This window comes from Hyperolius riggenbachi, chromosome 9 (genome assembly GCF_040937935.1).
Source record: "Hyperolius riggenbachi isolate aHypRig1 chromosome 9, aHypRig1.pri, whole genome shotgun sequence".
Taxonomy (NCBI): domain Eukaryota; kingdom Metazoa; phylum Chordata; class Amphibia; order Anura; family Hyperoliidae; genus Hyperolius; species Hyperolius riggenbachi.
The window spans coordinates 270674959-270691383 of record NC_090654.1 but is presented as its reverse complement, the minus strand read 5'-3'; the positions used below and the strand labels follow the sequence as shown (position 1 = coordinate 270691383).

Genomic DNA, 16425 nt, shown 5'->3' with positions numbered 1-16425 from the left:
TTCAAAGTAAGTCCCATGTTTTCCTATGGCACCTTTCACACTTAAAGGGGCACTACAGCGAAAAACTAAAATTTAAAATATGTGCAAACATATACAAATAAGAAGTACATTTTTTCCAGAGTAAAATGATCCATAAATTACTTTTCTCCTATGTTGCTGTCACTAAAGCTGGGAATACACCCCAGCAGCGTCCCCGCCGATCGATTACCGCTTGTCCCCGCCGGCGCTCCTTATCAGCGCTCGATTCCCTGCCATTGTCCGCCGGCGGGGAACGAGCGGGCGCGGGTCGAGCAGCATGATCGGACCAGCTGAATATTATCAGCTGGCCGAATCAGCTGCTCGATACACGGTACAGAAACGTACCGTGTATCCCCAGCATTAAAGTAGGTAGTAGAAATCTGACAAGTGACAGGTTTTGGACTAGCCTATCGCTTTATAGGGGATTCTTTGAGATATATTTATTTTCAAAAAGCACTTAGTAAATGGCAGTTGCTCTGTCCAACTGCCAAAAAACTGTGTAGCAGGGAAGCTGGCCAGCATCATTGTTTAAATCCTTTTTAGGGAATATCTTTATAAAGAATAAAAGCCTTGCTGAGAATCCCCTATGGAGAGATGGACTAGTTCAAAACCTGTCACTTCTGTCAGATTTCTACTACCTCCTGTGACAGCAACATAGGAGAAAAGTAATTTATGGCTCATTGTAGGCCCGGTTCACATTAGCGGTGGCCGTCCGGAACCGCCGTGCCGGAGCCGGACCGCTTGCAGAACGGACGGAACGGACGCACGGCATAGCAATGAAAGCCTATGCGTCCGTTCACATGCGTCCGTTCTGCCGGACCGGAGCGGATCCGGACTCCGGCGTCCGTTCCAACATGCGCTATTTTTTGGTCCGGCTCCTCCGGCAGCCGTATCCGGGTGGAGCCGGACTGCACCATCCGGCCAATACAAAGCTATAAGAACCGGAGAGCGCACAACACTGGCTAAAAATCCGGATGTTCTACCCCACTTCCTATGCGTATTGAAGCGGCGATTTTGGATGGGGACACATGGGCAAGCATTTTGGAGTGGAGCAGCAGTGATTTTAAACGTGCTGGAGATGTTGGCAGTATGTCGGAGGTGGAGGTGAGTGCTAAACAGCGGAGGGCCTGATTCCACAGGTCCACCTTCTGCTGACCTCCCAGACCCCAACATTTTTATTCCTTTTCTACTATCTTTTGCCAAACGGATCCGGATCGCATCCTGATGAACACCTGATGCAAACTGACCGGATCCGGATCAGAACCGTACGGTTTCGATCCGGTCCGGATCCGGTCAGGTCATCCGGTCCGTTTGGCAGAGAACCGCAAGTGTGAACCGGGCCTTACTCTGGAAAAAAAAAAAATTTACTTTTTATTTGTATATATTTGCACATATTTAAAATTTTACAGTTTTCCGCTGTAATGCCCCTTTAACACGTTTTCAACTGAAATCTTTTTCACAATGCACTGCTATGGAGAAGGGAGAAAAAAAAAACAACAAAAAAAAACACACCATCTCATACCAACTGATTACAGGGCCTTAATGGTTTCAGGAACGAGTTCTGTAAGACAGGCTGTTTGGCTATAATCAAGTTAGCCATATGCCATAGGTACCCATATATCTAGCATATGTATGGATCGACCAAGGGACAGATTTGTCTCTAATCAGAGAGAGATCGTCAGCCATACACCACAGTATGAAATCTCTCAGTATCAGCCTTGTGATTCCGCATCCGCCATACTGCCACTGTCGCCCCCCCATCATTTATACAGGTAGTCCCCGAATAACGAGATAAGGACTACATTCGTTCTTAACCTGAATCTGTTCTCAAGTCAGAACATTGTGCCATCTCTGCCCCCTGTACCTCCTTTGTGCCCCCCTATGCGTCCAGTGTCCCCCTCTGTGTCACCTCTGTACCTGTTTATACAAGTTTAAAAGCCATTTTTTTCTTTGAATTTCTCAAAATCTATTTTCTCAAAAACTACAAGTCCAATTTGAAAAAATGTTTTGGGCGTGGTCCCATGGAAACAGAGAATCCACGCCGTTCGTATCGGCGGGTCGTTCGTAAGTCGAGGACTACCTGTATATGTAATTGTATAGCGCCGACATGCTCCGCAGCACTGTACAGAGTATATAGTCTTGTCACTTAACTGTCCCTCAGAGGGGCTCACAATCTAATCCCTGCCATAGTCCTATGTCTATTTATAAATATATAAGGAGGGGGAACACAGAGAGCCCAATATAGTGTAGTATGCACGGTAACTTATGGGTAAAGAAGGAGAAGTATAATGTTATACTCACAAATCTTTATTTTTTTCTCTTTCTACACTATCACTGCTACACCACCTAAATATAAAGAGCCTTATGGTCCACCACCCATGTCTCATAATCATGTCCTGATGCTTTATTAAGGAGACTTATCCCCAATACTAGTCAACTAACCACCACACAAAAAATGTAGTTTTATCATCTTTGTTTTTAATGGTATGTACCGATATTCAGTCGAACTTATGTTTGTCTCTGTCTACAGTTGATTGTACTCCAATTTTATTGCCTGATGAAGTGGGATGTGCCCACGAAACATGTTGCATCTATCCGGAGTATGTAAATAAGTCACTTTTGTGGAATTAAGCAACATTTTTCTGTGTCTATTTTAGGGAGGCAAGTCCACAACTAACACCCCCCCCCCCCATTGTTCTCTTTTAAAACATTTTATCCTACTTTTAGGCTGATTTCACACCAGGACGTTGCGTTAGAGGGGACGTTAAGGTCGCATAACGTGCCCCTAACGCAACGCCTGGTGGTGTTGGAGCAGGACGCTACCAAGAGCCGCGTTACAAGCAGCTCTTGGTGCGCCTGCTCTGTCGGAGGCATTGCGGAGACCACGTGAGCGGAGCTCTCCGCATCACGTGGTCCCGCCAGCCAATCAGCTTCCGCACCAAAAAGAAAACACTGCAAGTGCAGTGAATATTAAGTAGCCATGTGCCATGGCTACGTAGCGGCCTCTCCCCGCCTCCTCTCCGCCCCCAAAACAAAAAACCCACCCGTACTGAGCATGTGCAAACAGTCTAACGCGGCTCTGCCGCATGTAAAGTACTGCATGCAGTACGTTGTCTGGTGACGCAGCGTTACAATGTAACGCAACGTGGGCACTGTGAACAGCCCATTGACTTTTCATTGCTGTGCGGTGGGGTGCGTTACAGGCTGCTCTAACGTGCGCCTGTAACGTCTCACTGTGAAACCAGCCTTATACTTTTGGTGCCTCTGAAGAACTGTACGTGTAGTGTATGCATCGTAGTCTAGGGCCAATTTGGGGCAAGCCAATTAACTTATCTGTATGCTTTTGGGATCTGGGAGGAAACCAGAGTGCCTGGAGGAAACCCACACAGACTATATGCCTATATCAGGTATCCATCTGTTCTCTAAACTATGGCTTTCATTTTGTCTAAATCATGCATATGTGCTTTAATAATAAGTACGTAGTTACTTGCTATTGTGGGGAATTGTTCTGTGTCATTCTCTTAGGATGGTCATAACCACAAGGCTTGGTGAAACTGAGAATACTCAAATCTTTAATCTGGGCATATGGGAACACACCTGTTACATGTTTTTCAATTACTCTGTGAACCATGTAATTTCCTGTAAAACACGTGATTTACTGTAAAATGCTGCCCCACTACTGAGCATGTGCAAAGTCTGTATTTTGGGTATGTAAGGTCCTCAAGGACTCAGTAAAGATTAACCTACTCAACATTGCATTTGTGTATTCTCTTGTCATTTCACATTCTGAGTAGCTTCCTGGTACTAGAGAAAGTGTGAACCCAGTGTTCTCTCTGGGCTCTTTTAGCCGGGTGCCCAGCCCGGCTAGTTTTGGTGAGCAACCGGTTGTCAGCAGCTCACCACCGCCTATGCTGTAAGCAGAGTTGTGCAGAGAAGCGCCAGCTCTGCATTCTCTAATCTCGCCCCACCCGGCTACGTTTTCATGCCACCCGGCTGGAAAAAAAACAAATTCTGGGAAGAACACTGGAACCATTATTTATTGTATTTATAAAGCGGCAACATATTACGCAGCGCTGTACATTAGTTAAAGTACACATGTAACTAGAAAAACCTCCCCTGGGGGGAACTCACCTCAGGTGGGGGAAGCCTCCGGATCCTATAGAGGCTTCCCCCGTTCTCCTCGGTCCCACGGCGGCGGAGATAAAGCTCCCTGAACAGTGGGGATGTAAATATTTACCTTCCCGGCTCTAATGCAGGCGCAGTATCGGCTCTCCGCTCGGAGATAGGCAGAAATAGCCGATCGCTGTCGGGCCGCTCTACTGTGCAGGCGCAAGTCTCCCACAAGTCAGCCACAATCGCCGGCAATTCGCAATAAACGCAGTGCATGCCGACCTTTTTGATATTTGAGTGATCGTGATTGCAATGTAAAAAAAAAAAAACTTACGATCGTTTAAAAAAATCGTAAAAATGTACAGCAAAAAATAAAAAATACAATTATGCGTTTTACCACAAAAATTGTCACTGCAGAAACCGCTAGCACTAGTCACTAGCTTTTTGCGATCCCCAGTATGAATAGGCCCTAAAGGCTGCTGTACATACGGTGTGCTACGTACACACCATAACATTTTCTGGTAGATTTACCTGCCAGATCGATTAATTCCAACATGTCCGATCTGAATTCCGATTGATTTTCATGGAACTGAATGAAAATAGATTGGAAGAACGATAAAAAAAAAAAAATCAAACTATACAAAAATAAAAAAAATAAAAAATTTGAAAAATCGATCGAAATTCAGCTTGGATGTGTTGGAAATCATTGATCTGGCAGGTAAATCTGCCAGAAAATGGTATGGCGTGTACCTAGACCTAGATTGTCGACAGAGGCGACCCCTCCATATTGTGTATGAGGCTTTAATGTCTCAACTCCGACATTATAGTGATAAAGTCCAATCATCTGTGAGCAAACTTCCTCCCATAGGACAGTATCAGGAGGTGGAAGGCACACTGCAAGGTTAAGGTGACCATTAACGGTACAATGCCACGGCCAATCAATCGGCCGGAGGCCGCAATAGCAGCATAGGGGGCGATATACAGGCTGGGAACGCGAACAATCACTCGCGTTCCCATGCCTGTCGGCCGGTGTAGGCCAAACCGGAAGTGTTCGCCGGCGGGTCCTGAGACATCGGAGCGGAGCTGCGAGGGCACCGATCGGCTGCTGGGGGCTGAGGGAAGCCCCAGGTGAGTAAATCTCATTTTTTTTTTTGTGTGGCTTTAGGTTCACTTTAAAGGGCACCCGAGGTGAAAATAAACTAATGAAATAAACAAATGTATCTACCTTCCTAAAAATGACTTAAGATATTCCATCGTTTTATTTTATAATTAAATCTACTTTATGATCTATGAACTGTTGACCCTTTTTATCTCTTTCATGCTCTCAGAAGCCATTTTCTGCTAGGAAAGTGTTTTATAGTTGTAATTTCTTATCAGTGAGGGTCACACTGTAGTCTGACTCCTGTCCTGACTCAAACATCAGGTATGTGTCAGTTCCTGTCTAACTCTTTCAGGCAGAGAAAGAAAAAAAAGGAACACAGCCTAGATATTTGTGTGCTAGGCACTGTACATACACATCTATCGTCATGTCACCTCGGGTATCCTTTAAGCTGAATTGTCACAATTTATTTCTGTTTTGGAGGAGGGAAAAGTGTTGCTTTTCACTAGGAGGGCTTTTGGTCTCTTTTAGCCCCCATATACTTTCCTAGTGGTTCTGGGTCATTCTGAGCGGTCTGCTGGAAGCTGCTACCTAGTCTGCCACGCTATCCCCCCCCCCCCCCCCCTCCATAGCAACAGAATACATTGCTAGCCTGTAGGGCAGGGGTCAGGAACCTGTTTGGCTGAGAGAGCCATAAATTTTAAAATGTAATTCTATGAGAGCCATACAATAGGTTTCAAACTGGGACAGTGCGCATGCGCAGCAGAGGGCTCACATCCCTGTTGCCATGGTGATGTGTATACAGTTGATCCGCCGGGCAGCGGAAGTGTCAGACACGTCTTCAGCTTCTCTTGGGTTTCAGCAACATCCGCAATTTCCCCCGAGAGCCAGACAGGAGTAATACTGACTAACAACTTGTACAATTAGCTGACTTGTGGGTTGATTCACTTTCTAGGACGACCTCCCCGCACTTTGGCCAAATAGGCTGCTTGTCATGTGACAGACAGCTTATTGGGCCAAAGTGCAGGGATCTCGTCTTACAAAGTCACTGGACAGGATCCAGGGTGGGACAAAATGGAGCAGCCGTTAGTTTTGGGGGGAGTGTGAGTAAGTTAGTAGTACATTCTACAGCAGTAGTGTGCCTACTTTGAACATTTTACGTGCGCTGCCACACTAAGCTGTGCTGCTTGATCAGTGTAGCTTAGTGAATACACTCCTACTGATTTGTCTGTGAGCAAGATGCAGCCATCAAAAGAGCCACGAGCCTTAGGTTCCCTACCCCTGCTGTAGGTGAGTGATCTGCCTGTGCTGCACCTGGCCTCAAAATTATCACTCGAGGGATGAAGCCTCGACTACACAACAGTCACTTTAAAAAAAAAAAAAAATGAAACCGATACAGAGATTTCATCAGATTTGACATTAAAGGAATAGTTTACATAAGGAGTCTAGATATCTAGATTTCATTCCTATGAGTCACTCTAAAATGAGGCTAGAGGCAAGACAGGCAAACATTGGACTTCTATAGGTTGTATAATGAAGTCTTGAACCAGTTTCATCTTCAGGAATAAAAAATATGGATTTGTTACGTCTTCTCAAAAAGTAGAAGATAAAAAGGTATACAGGTAGTCCCCGGTTAACGAACGAGATAGGGACTGTAGGTTTGTTCTTAAGCTGAATCTGTTCTTAAGTCAGAAAACTGTGCCATCTCTGTCCCCTGTACCTCCTCTGTGCCTCCAGTGTCCCCTGTATCTGCTTATACAAGTTTAAAAGCCATTTTTTCTTTGAATTTTTAGAAATGTATTTTTTCAAAAACTACAAATTTTTTTGGCTTGTTCCCATGGAAACACTGAATCCATGCCGTTAGTATCGGCGGGTCATTCGTAAGTCGGGGACTACCTGTACACAAGACAAGATATAAGTTAATCAGCTACCGAATACAATTGTGTTGTGGTCGTCTTTGGACGATAATATAGTTATTCATTCTGTAGAATGGATGTGTAAGGTGAGCACTGTGTCTGAGCGATGTGCCCGTAACGCAAGCTTCAAGGTTCATATGGGATTTCATTCAGCAAAAGGTACATCAGACGCTTTATGATCCCAATCATAGGTTATACACTGAGTGGCAAAAAAACCCCCAAAAAACCAAACAACCCTTTTTTGAACGTAAACTAGCCAAATAGTGACGTAGAGTGACGTAACAACGCAGAGTTGCTTATATAAGGAAGGCTCAGCTTTGCACAAAGTTGTTATCACGGAAGTTGCAGGGCCGGTTCTGTCATGAAGCAAGGTGAAACACTCGCATCAGGAGCAGAGATTACAGGTGCAGAATTTTTGTACTGTGAGCGAGATGAAGAGGTGATCATCGGGGAAAAGCAGATTGTTGTGCTGTGTGAGGAGTCTGACAGTGAGTAAGGGGGGGGCACTAGGCTAGCTACCTGTGCCCCCCACGTCCCTCCACTCCAATCCCCCGATCGCCGCCATAATATGTACCCCCCAGGGATCCCGCGATGGCGCAGCCTCCCAATCAGCTCCAGGCTTCGCTATGGGGAGGATCGGGACTGCGCATGACATCAGATGTCATGTCCGATCGTCGCCATAGCGACGACAACCTGATTGAGGAGGCTGCAGCTCTTGCGGGATCGCGGCTGGGTAGATGTAAGTGGCGGCGATCGGGGAGATCAGAGAGGTGGCGGGGGACTTGGGGGACACTGGTAGCTAGCCTAGTGCTAGCTACAAGCATGACAACAAGTTTTATTCAAGAAAAAATCCCTTCCGTGGACGCAGCCACCGATACTGCGTACCGCCAGGAGGGTTAAATGAATCAGAGTAAATTGTCAGATGCTTTGCAGTCATTCTGAAACGTGAAAGGGAGGGGGGGGGCATCCTCACACGTTTGCCTTAGGCAGCAAAAAGCCTAGGACCAGCCCTGGGATGATGATGCTAAAGTGGGCAAGACGAAAGATTTAAGGGAGTTTAAATAGATCTCTAGATTGTAAGCCTTTGGGCAGGGTCCTCCTCCTTTTGTGTCCTACCTGATTATGCACCTCCATTACTGTACACCCATGCTATGCATCTGAGTGAACCTAACTTTCCTAATCTCCATGCTGCCATCCAGTGACTGACTAAGCATTACCTTGTACTCACACAAGATCAACTTTGTAAAAGAGAGGCTTTAGCAGCAGGAGACCATCAAGAGTGCCTTTGGTATAACAGAAAAATAGATAAGGACGCCTGTTGTGGGCCCTTGTCACCGTGCTCGATTGATTTCAAATTGGTTTGAGGAACATCAGAGTTTAACCTGCTTCCATGGCCAACTCAGTCCCTTGACTTCAATCCTATTGAGCATTTGTGGGACAAAGTCGAAAGATCACGTCAAAGCTTAGAAACTCCTCCATCCAACTTAGAGCTGCCATTATGTCAGCATCGGCCAACATTCCTCAGCAACGGTATCAGCATCTTGTTGAGTCCATGCCAAGAAGAATACTGGCTGTGTTCAAAGCTAAAGGTGGACCAACTCACTAGAGGGTGTCTCTAATTTTTTGAGCCACTCAGTGTATTCTCCTAAAAAAGGTAAAATGGGAACTCTAGACCTGAGGTTCATGGGGGTACTTGGGTTGATTGAAAAGGTTCTTGAATTTTTCACTGTCAAAAGGTAAATCTTAGATAAATAAAGGCAGCCATACACTGGTCGATTGCCACCAGTTCGACAAACAGATCAGAATCAGAATCATCTTTATTGTCGCCAAGCACACCAATTGGTGGGCCCGGAATTGCTTGTGGTTCACATGGCAAATGGCAGTTCAGGAACATATAGAATACATAACATATAACACCCGGCAAACATAAGCAAGGCAAGGCAAAGCAAAGCATACATGCAGATATATGGAGCAACACAGTTAGAGTCTACGAGGGGTCAGAATTAACAGCTGTGGGGGGGGCGGTAGCCCTGGGGGGTAGAGTGTCCCGGTGGTGGTGGTGGGGGGGTCTTGAGTTCAGTGAGTTCAACAGTTGGACTGCTTGGAGGAAGAAGGTGTTCATGCGCCTAGTGGTTTTGGCGGGGATGGATCTGAGCCGACGTCCCAACGGAAGGGTCTCGAAGTAGCGTCTGCCCGGGTGGGATGGGTCGAGTAGGATCTTGGAGGCCCTTGTCTTCATTCTCGTGGTGTAGAGGAGATCCAGCGAGGGCAGGTGGGCACCGATGATCTTTTCTGCTGCGTTTATCACTCTGTGGAGTTTGTATTTATCCTTAGCAGTTGTACCGGCGTACCAGACGATGATGGAGCAGCAGAGGATGGATTCGATGGTCGAGGTGTAAAAGCTGGTGAGCAGTTCCCGTGACATGCCGAATTTCTTCAATTGGCGCAGGAAGAATAGCCTTTGCTGTGCTTTCTTCTGAGTTTTTGTAGTGTTCTGCTCCCATTTGAGGTCGCTTGTTAAGGTTGTGCCGAGGAACCGTACACTTTGGACTCTGGAGACCTCGGACCCGTCGATGAGCACAGGGAGGGGGGCAGGGGAGAGTTTCCGGAAGTCCACGATCAGTTCCACAGTCTTTGCCGTGTTGAGAACGAGATTGTTGTCCTTGCACCAATTACAGATCCTCGCAATTTCATTTCGATAGGAGTCCTCCCCGTTTCTGTCGATGAGGCCGATAAGCGTGGTATCGTCTGCAAATTTAATGACTGACGGAGTCGGAGGTCGAGGTGCATTTGTTGGTATACAGGGAGAACAGGAGTGGAGACAGAACGCAGCCTTGCGGTGCCCCGACATTAGTGGTTCTCTCGCTGGAGATGTGACTGCCAAGCTTGACCCGTTGGGTTCTATTGGAGAGAAAGTCCTTTACCCACCTGCAGAGGAGGGGATCTACCCCGAGGTGCGCAAGGTTGTCGATCAGAATGTCCGGGCAGATGGTATTAAAGGCCGAGCTGAAGTCCAGGAAAAGGACCCTAGCATAGGCCCCTGGTCTGTCAAGGTGTTCCAAGATGTATGCTAGGCTGACATTGATTGCATCGTCAACTGATCGGTTGACTGATTCCCCTCTGATCTAATTTGATCACAGAGGGATCTATTGGCTGCCCATACACTGCACACAATCTGTGGAGCTACTGCTGCCTGCCGCACCCAGCAGTACATTACCTCTCTGCTGGCGCGAGTCTCCGATGTTCCTTCTGTCCACGCTGGGCATCTTCTCTTTACTGCCTGTCACCAGCGGAAGTTCAAACAGTAGAGGGCACACTACTGTTTGAATTTCCCCTGACAGGATGGGGCAGGAAGTGAAGAGAAGATGGGCAGCCGGAGAAGGGACATCGGAGACTCGCGCTGACAAAGAGGTAATGTATTGCTGGGTCGATCGTCGGCCATTCGTATGCCGCTATCGACGCGCGTTCCAGCCCACCTGCAATCCAGAGAAATTTTCCGCCAGGACAGATCGATTTCAGATGGAAATCGGTCGATCGGTCAGCGTTTGCGTTATTGATTTAACCAGGGCTGTGGAGCCGGTACAAAAATCTTCCGACTCCAACTCCTCAGTTTATTAAAACATGACTGCAACTCCGACTCCGGGTACCCAAAATGGCTCCGACTCTGACGTCTAATACTAAACAGGGCTGTGGATTTGGTACAAAAATCATCCGACTCCTCAGTTTATGAAATCAATGACTCAGACTTCGGGTGCCCAAAATTGCCCCAACTCCTCGACTCAAACTCCGACTCCACAGCCCTGGATTTAACAGCAGATTTGATCACAGTGATCAAATCTGCTGTATATTAACGGGAATTTGATGCAGTGTATGGGCACCTTTAGACTAGATAAATATATTTTTAGTCAATTAAAAGCCTGAATGAATTTTTTAAACCATTCATACACAAATAGTGAGTACTCCAAACAAATGTGTGCAGCAAGGGGTTATTGAGATAATGTTACTCATTGTAGGGGATACTCTGCAAACACTTTCATATAATAGTACACACAATAATGTTGAGTAATACTGCTCTAGACCGACTCAAACATGGGCTATGCCATGAAATCACCCTCGGACTGGACAAGTGACACCACATATGGGGGCGGGGGGGGGGGGGGGGGGGGGGGAAGAGAGATAGCCATGCCACGTGAGCGGAGCTCTCTACATCATGTGGTCCCGCCAGCCAATCAGCGGCCGCTCCAGGAAGTAAACACTGCAAGTGCAGTGAATAATAAGTAGCCATGTGCCTGGCTTCGTAGTGGACTCTCCCCGCCTCCTCTCCACTCATAAAATAAAAAAAAATTCACCCATACTGAGCATGTGCAAACAGTCTAACGCGGCTTAAGCAACTAGAACGCACAGTATACTGCACTTCAAAAGAACGTGATACGTTACTATGTAACGCAACGTGGGCACTGAACAGCCCATTGATTTTTCATTGCTGTGCGGTGGGGTGCGTTACAGGCTGCACTAACGTGCGCCTGTAACATCTCACTGTGAAAGCAGCCTTACTGTAAAGAACCCTTTCCTAAATAAATGGCTAAAACGTTTTTCCTCCATGCGCAGATCATATCCTCTAGTCCTTTGAGAAGGCCTAGGGACAAAAAGCTCATCCGCCAAGCTTTTATATTGCCCTCTGATGTATTTATACATGTTAATTAGATCCCCTCTAAGGCATCTTTTCTCTAGACTAAATAAACCCAGTTTATCTCACCTTTCTTGGTAAGTGAGACCTTCCATCCCACGTATCAATTTTGTAGCTCGTCTCTGCACCTGCTCTAAAACTGCAATATCTTTTTTGTAATGTGGTGCCCAGAACTGAATTCCAGATTCCAGATGTGGCCTTACTAGAGAGTTAAACAGGGCCAATATTACGCTAGGATCTCGAGGTTTTATTTCCCTTTTAATGCATCCCAGAATTTTATTTGCAGGATTTGTAGCAGCTGTAACAAAAATGTTTTTCTTCAAAGGTTATTATGAGTTCAGGTTTGCTTTTACGTACCCCTGAATGTTGGGAAAAAAAACGAAATGAAGCACATGGTGGCTAGATTGCCTTGCCTCCCCCAAACGCCCCCCCCCCCCCCCCAGAGTATTCAGACACTGCTCATTCTCCACAGGGTTCCTCATGTTCCCCACCTCTCTGTCAGTATTACACTGGATACCTCAAATACGTTTCAAGACGTTCCCCAGTGGCACAAACCAGTGGCCCAATACTTCTGTGAACCAAGACACAGCGAGCAAGATCTCAAAGTACTCATTCTTAAGGGTAACTTCAAAAATGAGCAGGCATGAAAGATTTCTGAGTATAAAATTTATAAAAATCTTACATTAACAGGATGTTCATGACACCTTATGTAACACGACTGACTATGCTTCATGACATCTAACTGCTAAACAGTAACCAGCACAACTGTCATCTTCCTATTGACTATTTACCTGCGCGGCCCCCGTTCAGACATCCAGTGCGCCCATTATAACAAACCTATTCCTGTCTATCTTACCCCTTGCATATAGGTCCCACACTAATATTACTATTAGGGGCAGTTGCAGATATCAATCAAATCGCTGCTCAAAATTAAAGTGCAATAGCCCAGGGGATACCAAATAATTGCTTTATTGTATCAAAAATTCATGTGCAATTTAGGCATACTCGCCCATAAAATCATTTAAAAGAATAATAGCCTGCGGAGCGCTCCACTCACATAAGCCAGCCACCATACACGCCTCAATCACACTGGTACCGGTACCACACCAGATATCCCACAGCGTGGAGAGACAGAGGTAGCCAGGTTCTGCTAGCACAGCTAAGCAAGGTAATCTGCCATGCACTAATGCCTGCAAGAGTTAGCCAAGTCAGCCTTCATAGTGTGACCGGACTTGCCGGTGTCTCACAGATCCTAGGCACAGTCAGTCCTGTTCATTCCAGCTCAGGATCTCGGCGTCCTCCTTCAGAGCTTGCCGCTCATCCCAGCCACATCGGCGGTGGCTGCTCAGGACCTCGGCGTCCTCCTTCAGAGCTTGCCGCTCATCCCAGCCACAGCGGCGGCGGCTGCTCAGGACCTCGGGGTCCTCCTTCAGAGCTTGCCGCTCTTCCCAGCCACGGCGGCTGCTCACTCACATATAGGGCAAAGATTTCTTCCGGCAGAAGGTTGCTGCTCGTAGGGAGCGCTCAGATCTCCGTGACAGGCTAAGCCCCGCCCACTCCAGTGCGCCCATTGCCATAAGGGTCCCACGCATACACGGTTCAGTCTTTTGAGTATCACACATTCACAGGACCCTTATGTCGTCGGGTGTGATGACAAGCCAGGTGGCACATGTGCGACTTTGGCCAAAGTCATGCACCTGCTAGAGCCACCAGCGGGTCCACGGAGCACACAAAGGGACCTCGTGGGATACGGGAGGCTGGAGAAAGCCCCAGATAAGTTCAGATTTCCTTTTTTCAACTCTGTTCAGGGTCCCTTTAAAGGGAACCCAATATGGCAGCCTTCATATAGCTCTCACTTCAAGTGTGCTTTAATGCCCCAGTTTAGCCCTCTGAATGCACAACCCTGTGCCTCCTCCAACGCACTCCCAAGGTCGGGAGCACTCAGCGCTTGCACAGTAAGCAAAAATTGCTACTAAACATGCACAGTACGCTCCTGGCCGTGGGAACATGATAGAGGAGGAAAACAGCCACTGGCCACACATGAGCAGCGACTCTAAATTAGCCCAGCTTACGGAGGTGGAGCACGGAGTCACAGTGATGGAGCAGAAGGACTTCAGGGGTCTGGAAGAAGCCCCAACTAAATAACTAGGTCATTGTTTTGTTCAATGAACTGTCCCTATAAGATAGACTTAAACGACAACTGTAGCAAGAGGGCTATGGAGGCTGCCATATGTTTTTTTAGTAAAGAAATATGTATTTACATATTATTCTTATTTATTGCATTTATAAAGTGCCAACATATTACGCAGCGCTGGACAATAAATAGGGGTACATACAGAGTACATTTGAAATCGGCGCCGGTAGACTTGGGCGCAGGATACAGCGGTATATAGCTGATCCTGCTTCTGCACAAGTCCGGGCCGATGTAATTACTATTCGCCCTCCAGGCCAACATGGATAGTGGGGGAATGAAATAATTCGGCTTCCAGCGATTGCTGGAGGCCGAATTATTATGTTTTTAAGCAACCTCGGCTCCGTTGCCGTCTGACGGAGCCGACGTTACTCACTGAGCGCTTCAATAGGAATGATTCCTATTGAAGTCTATGGCGGCGCCGGCTGCGCCCAAATCTAGCAGCGCTGAAAAGCACTGCTCCGGTACATACATTGTAACAAGGGGTGACAGACAGAGAGGTAGCAAAACGGTTTTACAACATAGTGGAGGTTATACATGCAATCAGGATATAAAATGCGTTTTAGAGAGACCCAGAAAATCAAGTCGAGTGGGTCCATCAGGAGGGTGTCATTGCTGGGGTAACACACTAAGGGGGGGGGAGGGGGGGGCAATTCCTGCCAAAGGCTTACAATCTAAAGGGTGGGGGAGGAACACATAAGGTAGGGTTGTGGAAAAGGTGTTTTGAGGGCTTGCTTGAGGACCTGTTTCCATTAGTGCGGAAACCGGGCCGAATCCGCAGGGTTTCCCCGCAGGCAAATAGCTTGGAGAAACTGCCGTAGGAAGTAATGGCGCCGCCGGCTGAATCGCTTGCCCTAGCGATTCGGGCGACATTGCCATCAGTTTTCATGCGGGAGGCAGTGACCCGGAAGTGCCGATGCACTTCTCGCAGCCGAGCGGTGGCTAGTGGAAAGGACTTACAAGCTGAAATTATAGAAAAAAAAAAGTTAAATACCTTTTTAAATTCTTTATGTATGGAGGACGCCATCGACGACCTCCCATTCATTCCGCCTTGCCCCCGCTTCAATAGCCCCCGGTCGGATTCCGACCCCACCGAACGGGTCGGGTTAAAATTCCCCGCTCAATATGGCCACAGCTGCGCAGTCCGCATAGACGTGATTGCGGCTGTGCAATTCTAGAGCCTCCTCCCGCGTCATCGATCAGTCATGGATTGATGACACCGTGGGAGGCCCTAGAGCTGCACAGCCGCAATCGCATCTATGCGGACTGCACACCGGCAGCCATTTGTGGCAGCCATATTGAGCGGGGAATTTTAACCCGACCCGTTCAGTGAGGTCGGGACCCGACCGGGTAGGGGGGGGGGGGGGGGGGTATTAGTGATGGGAATTCCGGCTCTTCTCAGAGAATCGCTCTTCTGAATCAGCTCCCATTAAAGAGCCGGCTCTTGCGGCTCTTCATTAAATATCACTAGACACCACTCAGAATCCGAGTAAAAGCCCCGCCCCCGTCTCCATGACTGCTTATCTGACTGGGGCAATCCCTCCTGCTACTGCTCTGCTCCCCCCATACATCCGCCCCATACACTCCTACAAGCTGAAAGAGGAGGACTACATCTCCCAGCATACCTCAGCGCCCTTTATCACAGAGCAAAGCAGAGCTGTGTGGGGCGGCTGAGGCATTAAAACTGAGAGCCGGCTCTTGTCGTTCGCGAACGACCCATCACTAGGGGGTATTGAAGCGGGGGCAAGGCGGAATGAATGGGAGGACGCCGATGTCGTCCTCCACACAAAGAATTTAAAAAGGTATATAACTTTTTTTTATTTCAGCTCATAACACCTTTAAGGAGTTACAGGAAGGAGCGAGTCTAAGGGGGAGTGGAAGGAAGTTCCATAGGGTGAGGGCAGCTCTTGAAAAGTCTTGTAGGCGTGTATGGAAGTGAGAAATGCGTGGGAAGGTCAGGCGGAGATCACATAGAAAACGGGACATTAGACATGAAAGAGGGACAAATGAGGAAGGAAAAAAGAGGGTCAGGGCTCCAAAACAGGGACAGTTGGGAGCTGTGTGTAAATGAGAGGCAGAGTACAGGAGCCAGGCCTATTTTCCATAGGAAGTAACACCAGCAGAAAGTGCTTCTCCAGCATTCCCCTATCCCCAGAGCTCCCCACACAGCTCGGCCACAACTAGAGGGGCACATTCCCACACTGAGGCCCCTCCTCCCCGCACTCACCCGTATCTTGCGGCTGATCTCGGTGCCGATCTCCATGGCTGCGGGCTGCTCGGTGCACCGGGAGCTCCTCTCACACTGACCGTGCGAACAGCGACACCAATCGACACGGAGGACCAACTCCCCTCCCTTCTGCAGGCATTACCATAAGCCCCTGCCCTACCCGCACTGACCAACAGG

General features: G+C 47.6%; 1 protein-coding gene across 2 annotated transcripts in view; it reads right to left on the bottom strand.

Moving 5' to 3' along the window:
- The window catches only part of ZC3H14 (zinc finger CCCH-type containing 14), a 54961-nt gene extending 38578 nt beyond the window's left edge, over positions 1-16383 (bottom strand). For both annotated transcript variants that reach the window (XM_068254555.1, XM_068254556.1), the window contains exon 1: positions 16249-16383. In XM_068254555.1, the coding sequence (XP_068110656.1) occupies positions 16249-16284 (36 nt within the window). In that variant the 5' untranslated portion in view covers positions 16285-16383. The remainder of the gene's footprint in view (positions 1-16248) is intronic.
- Positions 16384-16425: the final 42 nt, after the last annotated feature.